Raw genomic sequence first — 16554 nt, 5'->3', positions numbered from 1 at the left:
TCATCATTACCCTGTCATCATCCCCCCCTTCATCATTACCCTGTCATCATCCCCCCCTTCATCATTACCCTGTCATCATCCCCCCCTTCATCATTACCCTGTCATCACCCCCCCTTCATCATTACCCTGTCATCATCCCCCCCTTCATCATTACCCTGTCATCATCCCCCCCTTCATCATTACCCTGTCATCATCCCCCCCCTTCATCATCCCCCCTTCATCATTACCCTGTCATCATCCCCCTGTTCATCATTACCCTGTCATCATCCCCCCTTCATCATTACCCTGTCATCATCCCCCCCTTCCTCATTACCCTGTCATCATCCCCTTTTCATCATTACCCTGTCATCATCCCTTTCATCATTACCCTGTCATCATCCCCCCCTTCATCATTACCCTGTCATCATCCCCCCCTTCATCATTACCCTGTCATCATCCCCCCCTTCATCATTACCCTGTCATCATCCCCCCCCCTTCATCATTACCCTGTCATCACCCCCCCTTCATCATTACCCTGTCATCATCCCCCCCTTCATCATTACCCTGTCATCATCCCCCCCCTTCATCATTACCCTGTCATCATCCCCTTCATCATTACCCTGTCATCATCCCCCTTTCATCATTACCCTGTCATCATCCCCCTTTCATCATTACCCTGTCATCATCCCCCTTTCATCATTACCCTGTCATCATCCCCCTTTCATCATTACCCCTGTCATCATCCCCCCCTTCATCACCCCCCCCTTCATCATTACCCTGTCACTCACCCCCCTTCATCATTACCCTGTCATCATCCCCCCCTTCATCATTACCCTGTCATCATCCCCCTTCATCATTACCCTGTCATCATCCCCCCCCCTTCATCATTACCCTGTCATCATCCCCCCCCCTTCATCATTACCCTGTCATCACCCCCCCTTCATCATTACCCTGTCATCATCCCACACCACCCCCTTCATCATCACCACTTGTCAATGTCTGATTTAACAGTGGTCTTCAACCTGCGGACCTCCAGATGTTCCCAAACTACAACTCCCAGCATGCCCGGACAGCCATCGGCTGTCCGGGCAATGCTGGGAGTTGTAGTTTTGAAACATCTGGAGGTCCGCAGGTTGAAGACCCACTGCCCGGGCCTTAGTCATCATCAAGCCCCACCTCCCCCTTTAGTTTTGTACTCTCCTCCCGCTCGGCGGGACGTTCGGGTGAGCTGGTCTGGGCCATCTGTGCTGCAGCACCGTCCGGTGGGGAGGGATAGTCGTTCCGGGCTGTCCATCTTCACCAGGTGGGCCTCTTCTCCGCGCTTCGCGGCCGGCCCCGGAATAATTGACGTAGTGATACTTTTTACGACGACGCACAGGGACGTTACTCATGAACGTCCGTGCATGCTGGGAGTTGTAGTTTTGAAACATCTGAGTAGGGATCGACCGATATCGGTTTTTTAGGGCCGATACCGATAATCGGTGGAGGTTAGGGCCGATAGCCGATAACTTATACCGATATTCCGGTATAAGTTATCGGCTATTTAACCCCCTGCGACACTGCTGCAGATCATTGATTTAAAGCGGGGCGCATTAAATCAATGATCTGCAGTGGTTTTGCGGGGCCATAGGCCGTCGCCGCCACCCGCTTCTCTCCCCTACCTGTCAGGGTGGTCCGGGGCCATCCATCCATCGTTCCTGTAGTGTCCGGTGGCATCCGGGTGGAGGGTGGTCCGGTCCGGCTGTCCTTCTCCCATGGTCTTCTTCTCCACTCCGGGCAGGCTCCGGCCTAGTACGCTGCATAGACGTCGCTGCTCAGTGACGCCCGTGCGCAGCGACGCACCTGACGTCACGGCGTAGCTGCGTCTATGCAGCGTACTAGGCCCGGAGCCTGCCCGGAGTGGAGAAGACCATGGGAGAAGGACAGCCCGGACCGGACACCCTCCACCCGGAACGCCCCCGGACACTACATGAAGGAAGGATGGCCTGGACCACCCCCATTACGGGTAAGTTTAATTTTTTTATTCACTCGGAGGGTGGGGGAGGGGCCCGACCGGTATAGCGGTATGGGCAAAAATCCATACCGGTATACCGCCCAGCATCACGGTGGGGGGTGCGATGCGATGCGGTGCGGTGGGTCGGAGATGCTGTGCGGCGGGTCGAGGGGTAGCGGTCGCGGGCATTATCGGCTTATCGGCAAGATAATTGCCGATACCGATAATGCCCAAAATCCGTGATTATCGGCCGATAATATCGGCCCATACCGATAATCGGTCGATCCCTAATCTGGAGGTCCGCAGGTTGAAGACCACTGAGGGCGGAGAGGTCACTCGAGTATAAGCCGAGGGGGGGTGTTTTTCAGTACGAAAACACTTTATTGATCAGAAAGAAATAGAGTGATCAGTAAAACCAATGAAGATCACTGCGCAAAAAATAATCCCTCATACTGCCCCGTATATGGAAAAACAAAAAGTTATGGGGTCAGAGTAGGGCAATTTTAAGCATAGTTATTTCTTTAAAAAAAACAAAAATTTTAATTATACAAAATTTATTTAAATTGTGTCCATTTATCTACAGAATAAATATTATATATATTTTTTTTCGTTTCGTTTTTTCCCCCCCAAAAAAAGTGTGTATGTACGTTTATATCTTACACATATATATATATAGATAGATATAGATATATAGATATACAGAAGAAATTATTTTCTTTTCAGAATACAGAGCTCTCTGCTGACATCACGAGCACAGTGCTCTCTGCTGACATCTCTGTCCATTTTAGGAACTGTCCAGAGCAGCATATGTTTGCTATGGGTATTTTCTCCTAGTCTGGACAATTCTTAAAATGGACAGAGATGTCAGCAGAGAGCACTGTGGTCATGATGTCAGCAGAGAGCACTGTGTTCGAAAAGAAGATAATTTCCTCTGTTGTATTCAGCAGCTAATAAGTACAGGAAGGATTAAGATTTTTTAATAGAAGTCATTTACAAATCTGTTTAACTTTCTGGCACCAGTTGATTAAAAATAAATAAATAAAAAGTTTTCCACTGGAGTACCCCTTTAACACTGTCATGCCCCATCAATGCAAGTCTATGGGAGAGGGCGTGGCTGCCGCCACGCCCCCTCCCATAGTCTTGCATTGAGGGGGCATGGCCTAACATCGTGAGGGGGTGTGGCAGACCCACACAGTGCGCGCACACAGCGTTCGGAACTAAATGTTCGGAACGCTGGCCAGTTGAGTACCCCTTTAAAGGGGTACTCCGCCCCTGGCATCTTATCCTCTATCCAAAGGATAGGGGATAAGATGTTAGATCGCCGCGGTCCCGCTGCTGGGGACCCCGGGGATCGCTGCTGCAGCACCCCGCTATCATTACTGCACAGAGCAAGATCGCTCTGCACGTAATGACGGGCAATACAGGGGCCGGAGCATCGTTACATCATGGCTCCGCCCCTCATGACCTCACGGCCCGTCCCCTTAATGCAAGTCTTTGGCAGGGGGCGTGACGACCGCCACGCCCCCTCCCATAGACTTTTATTGACGGGGGTGGGCAGTGACATCACGAGGGGCGGAGCCGTGACGTAACGATGCTCCGGCCCCTGTATCGCCCGTCATTACGTGCAGAGCGATCTCGCTCTGTGCAGTAATGATAGCGGGGTGCTGCAGCAGCGATCCCCGGGGTCCCCAGCAGCGGGACCGCGGCGATCTGACATCTTATCCCCTATCCTTTGGATAGAGGATAAGATGCCAGGGGCGGAGTACCCCTTTAATGATAATGGCCTTGACCGGTTGATATAGTGAACCATCTCCCTGAACAGGTAATGGAGACGTGGTGGAGCAGGTGATCGGGCAGCAGACGGTCAGTCACGAGGAAAGTATCCTGGATGGTCTGATCAGAGAGCTGCAGAGGGAGCAAGACCACAGACAAACAGAGGACGACCCACCCGCGGACAACAGGGCCGACCCCAGCAGTGGATGTAAGTGTCATGTCTGTCGCCTCTGTTGTTTCTGCAGATCCTTCCCTCTCCTGTGGGATCCTTGCACAATTTGTACTCGCCCTTTTATGTCCCATCTTCACCTCCCTGTTTTATTCCAGTTGTAAGGAGTCAGAGCCTGGACCTGTCGTCACCGCCTAATGTCGGCCTGCGCCGCAGCGGACAGATCGAAGGAGTCCGACAAATGCACGAGAACGCCCCGAGAAGCCAGATGGCGACTGAGCGAGATCTTATGGCATGGAGGAGGAGGGTGGTGGTGAACGAGTTACATCCTGGTATCAGCAGGTAAGATGGCGCGTGGTGCGCTACCAACGTGGGGGATATTCATGGTCCAGAGTAGAGCAAATAAATGTATAGATAGATATTTACCAGCACAGTGACCTAACCAGCAGAATAGTGAGTGCAGCTCTGGAGTATAATACATGATATAACTCAGGATCAGTACAGGATAAGTAATGTAATGTATGTACACAGTGACCTCACCAGCAGAATAGTGAGTGCAGCTCTGGGGTATAATACAGGATATAACTCAGGATCAGTACAGGATAAGTAATGTAATGTATGTACACAGTGACCTCACCAGCAGAATAGTGAGTGCAGCTCTGGAGTATAATACAGGATATAACTCAGGATCAGTACAGGATAAGTAATGTAATGTATGTACACAGTGACCTCACCAGCAGAATAGTGAGTGCAGCTCTGGAGTATAATACAGGATATAACTCAGGATCAGTACAGGATAAGTAATGTAATGTATGTACACAGTGACCTCACCAGCAGAATAGTGAGTGCAGCTCTGGAGTATAATACAGGATATAACTCAGGATCAGAACAGGATAAGTAATGTAATGTATGTACACAGTGACCTCACCAGCAGAATAGTGAGTACAGCTCTGGAGTATAATACAGGATATAACTCAGGATCAGTACAGGATAAGTAATGTAATGTATGTACACAGTGACCTCACCAGCAGAATAGTGAGTACAGCTCTGGAGTATAATACAGGATATAACTCAGGATCAGTACAGGATAAGTAATGTAATGTATGTACACAGTGACCTCACCAGCAGAATAGTGAGTACAGCTCTGGAGTATAATACAGGATATAACTCAGGATCAGTACAGGATAAGTAATGTAATGTATGTACACAGTGACCTCACCAGCAGAATAGTGAGTACAGCTCTGGAGTATAATACAGGATATAACTCAGGATCAGTACAGGATAAGTAATGTAATGTATGTACACAGTGACCTCACCAGCAGAATAGTGAGTACAGCTCTGGAGTATAATACAGGATATAACTCAGGATCAGTACAGGATAAGTAATGTAATGTATGTACACAGTGACCTCACCAGCAGAATAGTGAGTACAGCTCTGGAGTATAATACAGGATATAACTCAGGATCAGTACAGGATAAGTAATGTAATGTATGTAAACAGTGACCTCACCAGCAGAATAGTGAGTACAGCTCTGGAGTATAATACAGGATATAACTCAGGATCAGTACAGGATAAGTAATGTAATGTATGTACACAGTGACCTCACCAGCAGAATAGTGAGTACAGCTCTGGAGTATAATACAGGATATAACTCAGGATCAGTACAGGATAAGTAATGTAATGTATGTACACAGTGACCTCACCAGCAGAATAGTGATTCTAGATGTAAGCAGTAATATTCAGCTCGGGGTAGACCTCATCCTTTAGGCCCTTTTATGTGGTAATCTGCGATGTCTTGTATTGTAGAGTGCTGGAGGATTGCCGATCTGCTAAGGGTGACATGGAGGTCCATCTGTACAGCACAGAGAAGAGGATGAAGCCGTCTCACCCGGTGCAGAGGGTAAGGTGTATGGGAGGGGTGTGTAGGATCTTCTTGGTGTCTTGCGTTCCGGCTCACCGTGTCTTCTGTGCTAATTCAGAGTGAATATCAGGTGTGCAGCGGGCGTTCCCTGCGGAGGGTACAGAAGAAACGTCCTCACGCTTACCAGACCCGATCCAACATGGAGCACGATTCTCAGGCCAGCACCGCTACCACGAACGGGGAAGATTCTCAGAGCTCTCCAGAGGTATCTGCTCTACCAGGACAGGGGGGAGCAGGATAAGGGCGGAATTGTTAAAGGGCCCGTCGTGTTAGTAAAGCTTCATCAATGTAGAACGGAAAATTTTGCCGACACTAGACCAAAATTTTTTGGATTTGGTTTGTTACAATGTATCGGGAACCTCTGGATGTAAAGTAGAATTAGGTTCACGGAATTAGAAATTTCCAGAACATTTGATGATCCTTAAAGGGGTACTCTGGTGGAAAAAAATGTTTTTTTCTGTTTTTTAAATCAACTGGTGCCAGAAAGTTAAACAGATTTGTAAATGACTTCTATTAAAAAAAAAAAATTTGTCCTTCCAGTACTTTTTAGCAGCTGTATGCTACAGAGGAAATTATTTTCTTGTCCACAGTGCTCTCTGCTGACACCTGATTACAAATCTGTTTTAACTTTCTGGCACCAGTTGATTTAAAAAAAGAAAAATTTCCACTGGAGTACCCCTTTAAGGATCCAAACAGTGTGTCGCTAGCTGTTGCAAAACTACAACTCCCAGCATGCCGGGAGTTGTAGTTTTGCGACAGCTGGAGGCACCCTGGTTGGGTCTAAAGTCAATGAAGAAAGAAACAAGTGCTCTCCTCCAACCACTGAACTCCTTTGCTATGTCATTTCCTTTCCTCAAACCTGCACTTTGCTATAGGGCATTGCAGCACACACAAACATAAGTAGTGGTAGTAGTTTTGCACACTTGGAGACACACTGGAAAAACACTGAATTGAATTAAAGGGGGGGGGGGGAGATTCAAATCAACTGGTGCTACGAAGTTGTACAGATTTGTAAATTGCTTCCATTAAAAAATCTTAATCCTTCCAGTACTTATCAGCTGCTGTATTCTACAGAGGAAGTTGTGTAGTTATTTTCTGTCTGACCACAGTGCTCTCTGCTGTCTGTGTCAGGAACTATCCAGAGCCGGAGCAAATCTCCATAGCAAATCTCTCCTGATCTGGACAGTTCCTGACATGGACAGAGGTGTCAGCAGAGAGCACTGTGGTCAGACTGGAAAGAACTACCCAACTTCCTCTGGAGCATACAGCAGCTAAGTACTGGAAGGATTAAGATTTTTTTAATAGAAGTAATTTACAAATCTGTTTACCTTTCTAGCACCAGTTGATTTGAAATGGTTTTCCACCGGAGTACCCCTTTAACAATATAATTTCTCTGTATTTGCAGGATGAGGAATCGCGTGCGTCCAGTGATGCGTCTGATGGTGAAGTGGCTCCTCCATGGCAGACTGAGAGCTCCTCTAGGTAATCCTATTCCCTGTGGAATGTAATCTATATGATCGTTGTCCTGAGGATCAGAACTGATCACATGAGCAGTTTTTGATCACATGATCTTTTTGATCTCTTATGTTTGGTGCCAGTCAGTTTAATATGTGGATATAACTAACAAATATTATTTGCCAAACACAAACGGGTTTCTAGACAGAGGAATCTTCATCAGTGTGACTCTGGCTATACTGATGATTATAGACTCATTTACACTGAAGAAGCCTCTGTCTCGGAATGCGTTTGTGTTTGACAAGTGAAATTTGTCTGTAGATTATATTTTCGTATTTGACTGTATCACAGGGGGTTGGTGCCACAAGACATGGCCTTTTGAAACACTACGATTTGGATATCCTCATGTCTACATTGCCCAATGAGTTCCTGTGGACCGATTCCCGGGAGGTAGCGCCGCTATTTCTGGGAAAGATGTTGTCAACACTGTAGGAATTGTTATACTGCCACCTTGTTGGTCACCCAGCTTTCCAAATATATATGGATAGCGAAAAAATGGTGGCGTAGATTTCAGGACGACTGAGGAGCTTTATTTACTGGGGGAGAATTTGGTGTAATGTAGCTGTATGTTGGTAGTGGGGGGGCTTAGGACTTTACCCTGTATCCGGCCCAGGCTGATTAGTAGGGGGAGGGGAGGCCTTTGCCTGCTGATGTACCTGGTTTGGGTGGGTAGTAGAGGGAGGTGAGGATGTTGCCCATTGATCTACTTGGCTCGGGGTTGGTAGTAGGGTGGGTAAGGACAGTGGTCAATGATGTATCTGGCTCCGTGTGAGGATGCTGCCCACTGATGTACATGGCTTGGGGTTGGTTGTGGGGGGGGGGGGGGGTGTTGAGGTGAGTACGCTGCCCACTGATTTACCTTACTAACTAAAAATTCCCCTTGGGGGTCTCTAAAATTTGTCCCTCCTGTCTGACGTTTCGCCATTGTCTGGCTTTTTCAAAGCGAAACGTCAGACAGGAGGGACACATTTTAGCTCCGCACTGTGATAATGGATCTAAGAGTTATATAGGAGGATGTCATAACAACTAGCGGCAAAAATATTGAAAAAAAAGCCAGCTAACCTATACCGATGCTGGATGCGGGGTATTTTTAAAGTAAAATATTGGCTTGTGAAGCCAGCTAGCTGATTAATAATAAAAGTAGAATAAAATCAGCTTATACACCTATACATGCTGGATAGCATAATAAATATATCCAATCCCGTCCATACACAGGGCTGAATTTATAATACGCCACTGCCACCTAGTGGCCACTGAGCACAATTTTCTATATTCATTTTGTTAGAATAAAAGTTAAGTTTTATATAAAAAACTTTTTGTGTGCCTCTAGTCAGGGTTATCCCTGAGGGGATTCATATCTCCAAGGAATCTTGTTGCCACTGATGTACCTGGCTTGGGGTTGGTTGTGGGGGGGGGGGGGTGTTGAGGTGAGGATGCTGCCCACTGATGTACCTGGCTTGGGGCTGGTTGTGGGGGGGGGGGGGGATGTCTAGGTGAGGATGCTGCCCTCTGATGTACCTGGCTTGGGGTTGGTTGTGGGGGGGGGGGGGGTGTAGAGGTTAGGATGCTGCCCTCTGATGTACCAGTCTTGGGGTTGGTAATGGGGGGGGACAAGGATTTTGCCCGCTGATGTACCTGGCTTGGGGCAAATTGCTGCGGGTTTGCCCTTCTCACCATCCTCTGTTGTTGCAGCGACACCTCCAGCGACTATTCAGACTGGACGGCAGACGCCGGTATTAATCTCCAGCCCCCGAAAAGACAGACGCGGCAGACGACACGGAAGATGTGCAGCAGTTCTGAGGACGAGAATCCCACCAAGGAGGAGGATCGGCAACGGAAACGCAAGCAGACGCGGAGAAAGGTTCTCACCGCTCACTGACCTAAAGTCAACCCCATACTGCATGAGAAAGCCAAAGCTACATTCTTCCAAAAACAGCACCACAGCTGTCAACAGGTTGTTTGTGGTATTACAACCAGATTCCATTCACTTTAATGGAACTGAGCTGCAATACCAGACAAAAACTGAGGACAGGTGTGGTGCTGTTTTTGAAAGAAACCTGCTATGTTTTTCTAATTTAATGGATAACCCAATTAAAGGGGTATTCCAGTGAAAAACCATATTTTTTTTTTATATCAACTGGATCCAGAAAGTTAAACAGATTTTTAAATGACCTCTATTAAAAAAAAAAAATCTTATTCCTCCCGGTACTTATCAGCTGCTGAAGTTGAGTTGTTCTTTTCTGTCTGACCACAGTGCTCTCTGCTGACACCTCTGCTGTCCAGAGTAAGAGCAAATCTCCATAGCAAACCTATCCCGCTCTGGACAGTTCCTGAGACAGACAGAGGTGTCAGCAGAGAGCACTGTGGTCAGACAGAAAAGAACTCAACTTCAGCAGCTGATAAGTACTGCAAGGATTAAGATTTATTTTTTTAATAGAAGTAATTTGCAAAACTTTCTGGAGCCAGTTGATGTAAAAAAAAAAAAAAATAAATTCACTGGAGTACCCCTTTAAAGTTATATTCAGCTATAATATGCTTCCAGGAAAGCTTGGTGAAAGTACACCCAACACTGGAGCCCCCATAGTGCTTGTCACCAATCTTTCCCAAGTGCCTCTGTGGCATATGTATTGCTTATAGTGGTTCCCAACCAGAATGCCTCCAGCTGTTGCAAAACTACAACTTCCAGCATGCCTGGACAGCCAACGGCTGTCCGGGCATGCTGGGAGTTGTAGTTTTGCAACAGCTGGAGGCATTCTGGTTGGGAAATACAGTTTCTTTTTACTGTATTGTTGACAATTTTACATCCTCTTCGTTTTTTTTGTTTTCGTTTTTTTTTTATAGAAGCAAAATGAGTTCCTGTCTATGGAGGGGGAGCCCTGTGAAGAGTGGATTCCGCCCCAGTGGATCCTGGATACCATTCCGCGACGCTCTCCTTTCGTCCCTCAGATGGGAGACGAGGTATCTTGGTTTTCTTGTAACTTATGGCATTGTTTACCAACCAGGGTGCCTCCAGCTGCTGCGAAACTACAATTCCCACTATGCCCAGATAGCCTCTGGCTGTCTAGGCATGCTGGGACTTGTAGTTTTGCCACCGCAAGAGACACCCTGATTGGGAAACACCAGTCTGTGTCAATCATTTGCTGTTCTCCGATTGGAGTGGAACTAAAAGTCTCATGCTGCAACCAAGAATGGGCCAATTCATCATCACTTTGAACGTTTAAAGGGGTACTCCGGTGGAAAATTTATATATATAATATATATATAATATAAATATATATATATATATATATATATATATATATATATATATATATATATATATAAAATATATATATATATATATATAAATTTTTTAAATCAACTGGTGAAGTTAAAGAGATTTGTAAATTACCTCTATTAAAAAATCTTAATCCTTCCAGTACTTATTAGCTGCTGAATACTACAGAGGAAATTATTTTCTTTTTGGAACACAGAGCTCTTTGCTGACATCCCGAGCGCAGTGCTCTCTGCTGACATCTCTGTCCATTTTAGGAACTGTCCAGAGCAGGAGAAAATCCCCACAGCAAACATATGCTGCCCTGGACAGTTCCTAAAATGGACAGAGGTGTCAGCAGAGAGCACTGTGCTCGTGATGTCAGTAGAGAGCTCTGTGTTCCAAAAAGAGAAGAATTTCCTCTGTAGTGTTCAGCAGCTAATAAGTACTGGAAGGATTAAGATTTTTTAATAGAAGTAATTTGCAAATCTGTTTAACTTTCTGGCACCAGTTGATTTAAAAAAAATAAATAAATAAAAAACATTTCCACCGGAGTACCCCTTTTAACCCCTCCTCCTCCCGCGCAGGTCATCTATTTTAAACAAGGGCATGAAGCGTACGTGCGAGCCGTGAAGAAGGCGAAAATCTACAGCGTCAACATGCAGAAGCAGCCGTGGAATAAGACGGAGCTCAGGGTGAGTTCTGTGCGCCTCAACAGCCAATCAGGGCTCAGCATTCATTGTACTGGATCGGTGTGTGTGGTTTGCTGTGATTGGTTACTCATACAGGAGGCCGGTTACAAGCTTACTGGACTCCACCTCCTAGGGCATGCTGTGCTTTGTAGTGCAGCCAGCTCTCCCCTTCCACAAATGCCACAGGGTATATTCTGTAGCTACATGACGGCCATACAGTAATACTTTAAAGGGGTACTCCGGTGGAAAACTTTATTATTTTTTTTTTTTTTTCATCAACTGGTGCCAGAAAGGGAAACAGATTTGTAAATTACTTCTATTAAAACATCTTAATCCTTCCAGTACTTATTAGCTGCTGAATACTACAGAGGAAGTTATTTTCTTTTTGGAACACAGTGCTCTCTGCTGACATCACGAGCACAGTGCTCTCTGCTGACATCTCTGTCTATTTTAAGAACTGTCCAGAGTAGGAGAAAAATTCCTATAGCAAACATATGCTGCTCTGGACAGTTCCTAAAATGGACAGAGATGTTCTGCAGAGAGCACTGTGGTCGTGATGTCAGCAGAGAGCTCTGTGTTCCAAAAAGAAAAGAATTTCCTCTGTAGTATTCAGCAGCTAATAAGTACTGGAAGGATTAAGATTTTTTAACAGAAGTAATTTACAAATCTGTTTAACTTTCTGGCACCAGTCTCTGACCTCCATATGTACTAAAAGACCATAAGGACAGGGGTAAGAGGGAAACAAAAGGGCTGATAGACCATGTGCCACTCTTACTGTCTGCCATCTTTGTTTCTATATTATCTTCTTGACATACCCTGGTGTATAATGAAAAGTTTTTAAAGGGGTACTCCACTGGAAAACGTTGTTGTTGTGTTTTTTTAATCAACTGGTGTCAGAAAGTTAAACAGATTTGTGAATGACTTCTATTAAAAAATCTTAATCCTTCAAGTACTTATCAGCTGCCGTATGCTCCACAGGAAGTTCTTTTCTTTTTGAATTTGCTTTCTGTCTGACCACAGTGCTCTCTGCTGACACCTCTGTCCATTTTAGAAATTGTTCAGAGCAGGAGAGGTTTTCTATGGGGATTTGCTTCTACTCTGGACAGTTCCTAAAATGTCAGCAGAGAGCACTGTGGTCAGACAGAAAAGAAATTTAAAAGGGAGAGAACTTCATGTGGAGCATATCGCAGCTGATTAGTATTGGAAGGATTAAGATTTTTAAATAGAAGTAATTTACAATTCTGTTTAACTTTCTGGCACCAGTTGATTTAAAAAATATATATTTTGCAGTGGAGTACCCCTTTTAAATAACATTTTTAAATTATAACTTTTTATGTCAGTTCTTCACAATTTTCGATATATCTGCTTGCTGTCAACATAGAATGTTCATGATTTAAATCCAGAAAGGGTAAAGCCTTCCTGACTTCATACTTTGCACAGCAACTGTGTAGACTAGAGTTTCCCCAACCAGGGTGCCTCCAGCTGCTGCAAAACTACAACTCCCATCATGCCCGGACAGCCTTTGGCTGTCCGGACATGCTGGGAGTTGTAGTTTTGCAACAGCTGAAGGCACCCTGGTTGGGAAACACTGGTGTGAACAATCCTCAGGGCAGACAGTCTCTGCAGTCTGGGCTTTTCAGTGTGTACGTTGATTTAAAGGGGTACTCCGAAAGAATAAAAATGTGTGTGTGTGTGTATATATATAATTTTTTTTATATTTTATTTATATATATTTTTTTTTTGTCACATATAAGATATAAAGAGCTCTGTGGATGAAATTGCTGTACCTGGCCATAGTGGATTTGTAGAAAGCACTGAAAATACATTAAAGCGCTTAAAGGGGTATTCTGCTGCTTAAAGGGGTACTCTGCTGCTAGACATCTTATCCCCAATCCAAAGGATAGGGGATAAGGTGTCTGATCCCTGGGGTCCCGCTGCTGGGGCCCCCGCGATATCCTGTAGCACCTGGCGTTCCACGTTCACACCCCCTCGTGATGTCACACCACACCCCCTCCATTCAAGTCTATGGGAAGGGACGTGTTGGCTGACACGCCCCCTCCCATAGACCTGAATGGAGGGGGCGTGGTGTGATGTCACGATCACTGCCTCCGGCTCAGAGCATTCTGAAGAAAATGTTCAGAACGCTGTAGCACCGGAATTCCCCTTTAATACTGCAGCATCACTTTCATATTGCGTTTTATGTCTGGCAGGTGGCGCTGTTGCGTCACGTTTGGGTAAAATTTCCTTGCATCCAGTCCATGTATATGGCTATTATGGCTATGTCCCTGATCATTGTGGGGGGGGCTCCCCCTTCACCCATCAGCTGCTCATTTACATAATAAACTCTTCTCCCGTTTCTTCCCCAGGAACAGGAATTATTGAAGATTGTGGGGATAAAATATGAAGTGGGGCCCCCCACATTGTGCTGCCTGAAGCTCGCCTTCCTGGACGCCACCACTGGCCAGATGAGCGGAGAATCCATCTCACTCAAGTAAGTGACCTGAGCCCCTGCGCCTCAACACTGGAGACCCCGGAGTTTACATAAGCCACAGAAACCAAAGGGTTAATATATGTGAATCTGAGGTACAAAGATTAGATTGTGAGCTCCTGGGACCTCGGATGATGGGAGTGATACATTGTATGTGATAGGAGATTAGATTGTGAGCTCCTGGAGTCAGGGATGATGGGAGTGATACATTGTATCATAGGAGATTAGATTGTGAGCTCCTGGAGTCAGGGATGATGGGAGTGATACATTGTATCATAGGAGATTAGATTGTGAGCTCCTGGGGTCAGGGATGATGGGAGTGATACATTGTATGTGATAGGAGATTAGATTGTGAGCTCCTGGGGTCAGGGATGATGGGAGTGATACATTGTATGTGATAGGAGATTAGATTGTGAGCTCCTGGGGTCAGGGATGATGGGAGTGATACATTGTATGATAGGAGATTAGATTGTGAGCTCCTGGGGTCAGGGATGATGGGAGTGATACATTGTATGTGATTGGAGATTAGATTGTGATCTCCTGGGGTCAGGGATGATGGGAGTGATACATTGTATGTGATAGGAGATTAGATTGTGAGCTCCTGGGGTCAGGGATGATGGGAGTGATACATTGTATGTGATAGGAGATTAGATTGTGATCTCCTGGGGTCAGGGATGATGGGAGTGATACATTGTATGTGATAGGAGATTAGATTGTGATCTCCTGGGGTCAGGGATGATGGGAGTGATACACTGTATGATAGGAGATTAGATTGAAAGCTCCTGGGGTCAGGGATGATGGGAGTGATACATTGTATAATAGGAGATTAGATTGTGAGCTCCTGGGGTCAGGGATGATGGGAGTGATACATTGTATGATAGGAGATTAGATTGTGATCTCCTGGGGTCAGGGATGATGGGAGTGATACGTTGTATATGATAGGAGATTAGATTGTGAGCTCCTGGGGTCAGGGATGATGGGAGTGATAGATTGTATATGATAGGAGATTAGATTGTGAGCTCCTGGGGTCAGGGATGATGGGAGTGATACATTGTATGTGATAGGAGATTAGATTGTGAGCTCCTGGGGTCAGGGATGATGGGAGTGATACATTGTATGTGATAGATTAGATAGTGAGCTCCTAGGGTCAGGGATGATGGGAGTGATACGTTGTATGTGATAGATTAGATAGTGAGCTCCTAGGGTCAGGGATGATGGGAGTGATACATTGGCCCTGATTTACTATGAGTGGAGTGTTTATTCTGGAGTGATTTCAAGGAGGATAATCATAATCACATATAGAGCTGCAGTGACCTTTGTACAGCCCTGTGGTATATGTCTGTGTTATATCAGTCCGTTACATGTCATCTGTGCAGTGAGGTGACCTGGTGGTTACAGTTCAGGGGTTTAGGTTCAGTGCTTTATACCTGGTGGGACCCCAGACTATTAGGATGTCACAGCTGTGGCCCTATATTAGATGGGGCCCGGTCACTGTATACAAGTACAGAAAGTGCTTAAACACTGCATCTACTCACAAGCAGTGCACAGGACTGGATGACAGAGGGGAAAAAAAAGTCCCTTACATGCTTTACACTGCAGTTTTGCTCTCCGAAGAGATCATTGTGATCATTGACTCCAGATTAGCTATTGGAGTCCAAGGTATCTCAAATCCACCTGCTCCTAGGTTCACCTGCGGCTGTGCCTCTCCCCCATGCTTTACACTGCATCTGATCTGCTTGTTGTATAATTTTATATATATATATATATATATATATATATATATATATATATATATATATATATATATATAGATAGATAAAATAAATATATAATTTCTTGAAGACAAAGCTGAATCTTTGTATTTCTTTTATATCCGTTCCAGCACGGTGCCGCTCAGATATCTTCCTCGGGAGATGGCACATGATGCTTTGGTGGTTGGTATATGATGATGCGGGTACGGTTTAGTCTCACTATACAATGTTCCATGTGTTCTAGATATCACGATATGCCGGATGTCATTGATTTTCTCGTCCTCCATCAGTTTTATAAGGAAGCGAAGGAGAGGAACTGGCAGATCGGTAGGTGACATGTTCTACATAAAAAAGAAAAAAAGTGTTTCCCAACCAGGGTGGTTCCAGCTGTTTCAAAACTACAACTCCCAGGCATGCCAGGAGTTGTAGTTTTGCAACTGCTGGAGGCACCCTGGTTGGAAAACAATGCTCTACATTACGCAGTGTATCATCCTTTGATGTTTTTCGATCTCCAGGTGATCGCTTCCGCAGCATCATCGACGACGCCTGGTGGTTTGGCATGGTGGAGGGTCAGCAGCCCTTCCGGATGGAGTACCCCGACAGTCTGTTCCAGTGTTACAGCGTCCAGTAAGTGCAGGCAGTAGTCACCGATTTCCCCCCCCCTCCCCCCTTCTGCATCCTCATTTTTAGGGTAGACATTTTACGCTGCGAATCCGCCATTGACCCTACCCTTTGTGTGCCTCCAGCTGTTCTCTCCCCTCCCCGCGCAGTGTCAATCAGTCACTCCGAACAGTCACAAAGTCGCACAGCGCTGCCAGCAGGGGGAAACAGCTGGAGACACACTAAGGGTCGGGTCACTGGCAGAGCTGCAGCATAAAAACGTATTTTACGGTGCGCATCGGCCGACGATGGACCCCTACAGGGTGCTGCAGATTTGCCTGCTCAGAGCGGCAAGATGCCGCTATGAGCAGACACACTGCGATGTGCGAGTCGCCGCGCACATGTGCAGTATACTCTCA

General features: G+C 45.8%; 1 protein-coding gene across 2 annotated transcripts in view; it reads left to right on the top strand.

The window, feature by feature from the left end:
- Nucleotides 1–16554, top strand: part of BRWD3 (bromodomain and WD repeat domain containing 3) — a 64406-nt gene that overhangs the window by 34119 nt on the left and 13733 nt on the right. For both annotated transcript variants that reach the window (XM_056538982.1, XM_056538981.1), the window contains exons 18-28: nt 3795–3953; nt 4073–4256; nt 5722–5815; nt 5895–6041; nt 7242–7318; nt 9044–9212; nt 10193–10309; nt 11192–11299; nt 13663–13787; nt 15780–15862; nt 16051–16162. In XM_056538982.1, coding sequence (XP_056394957.1) covers nt 3795–3953; nt 4073–4256; nt 5722–5815; nt 5895–6041; nt 7242–7318; nt 9044–9212; nt 10193–10309; nt 11192–11299; nt 13663–13787; nt 15780–15862; nt 16051–16162 — 1375 coding nt within the window. The remainder of the gene's footprint in view (nt 1–3794; nt 3954–4072; nt 4257–5721; nt 5816–5894; nt 6042–7241; nt 7319–9043; nt 9213–10192; nt 10310–11191; nt 11300–13662; nt 13788–15779; nt 15863–16050; nt 16163–16554) is intronic.

Source organism: Hyla sarda, chromosome 9, assembly GCF_029499605.1.
Source record: "Hyla sarda isolate aHylSar1 chromosome 9, aHylSar1.hap1, whole genome shotgun sequence".
Classification (NCBI taxonomy): domain Eukaryota; kingdom Metazoa; phylum Chordata; class Amphibia; order Anura; family Hylidae; genus Hyla; species Hyla sarda.
The sequence above is the reverse complement of the archived record's forward strand: the minus strand, read 5'-3'. Positions and strand labels throughout refer to the sequence as shown.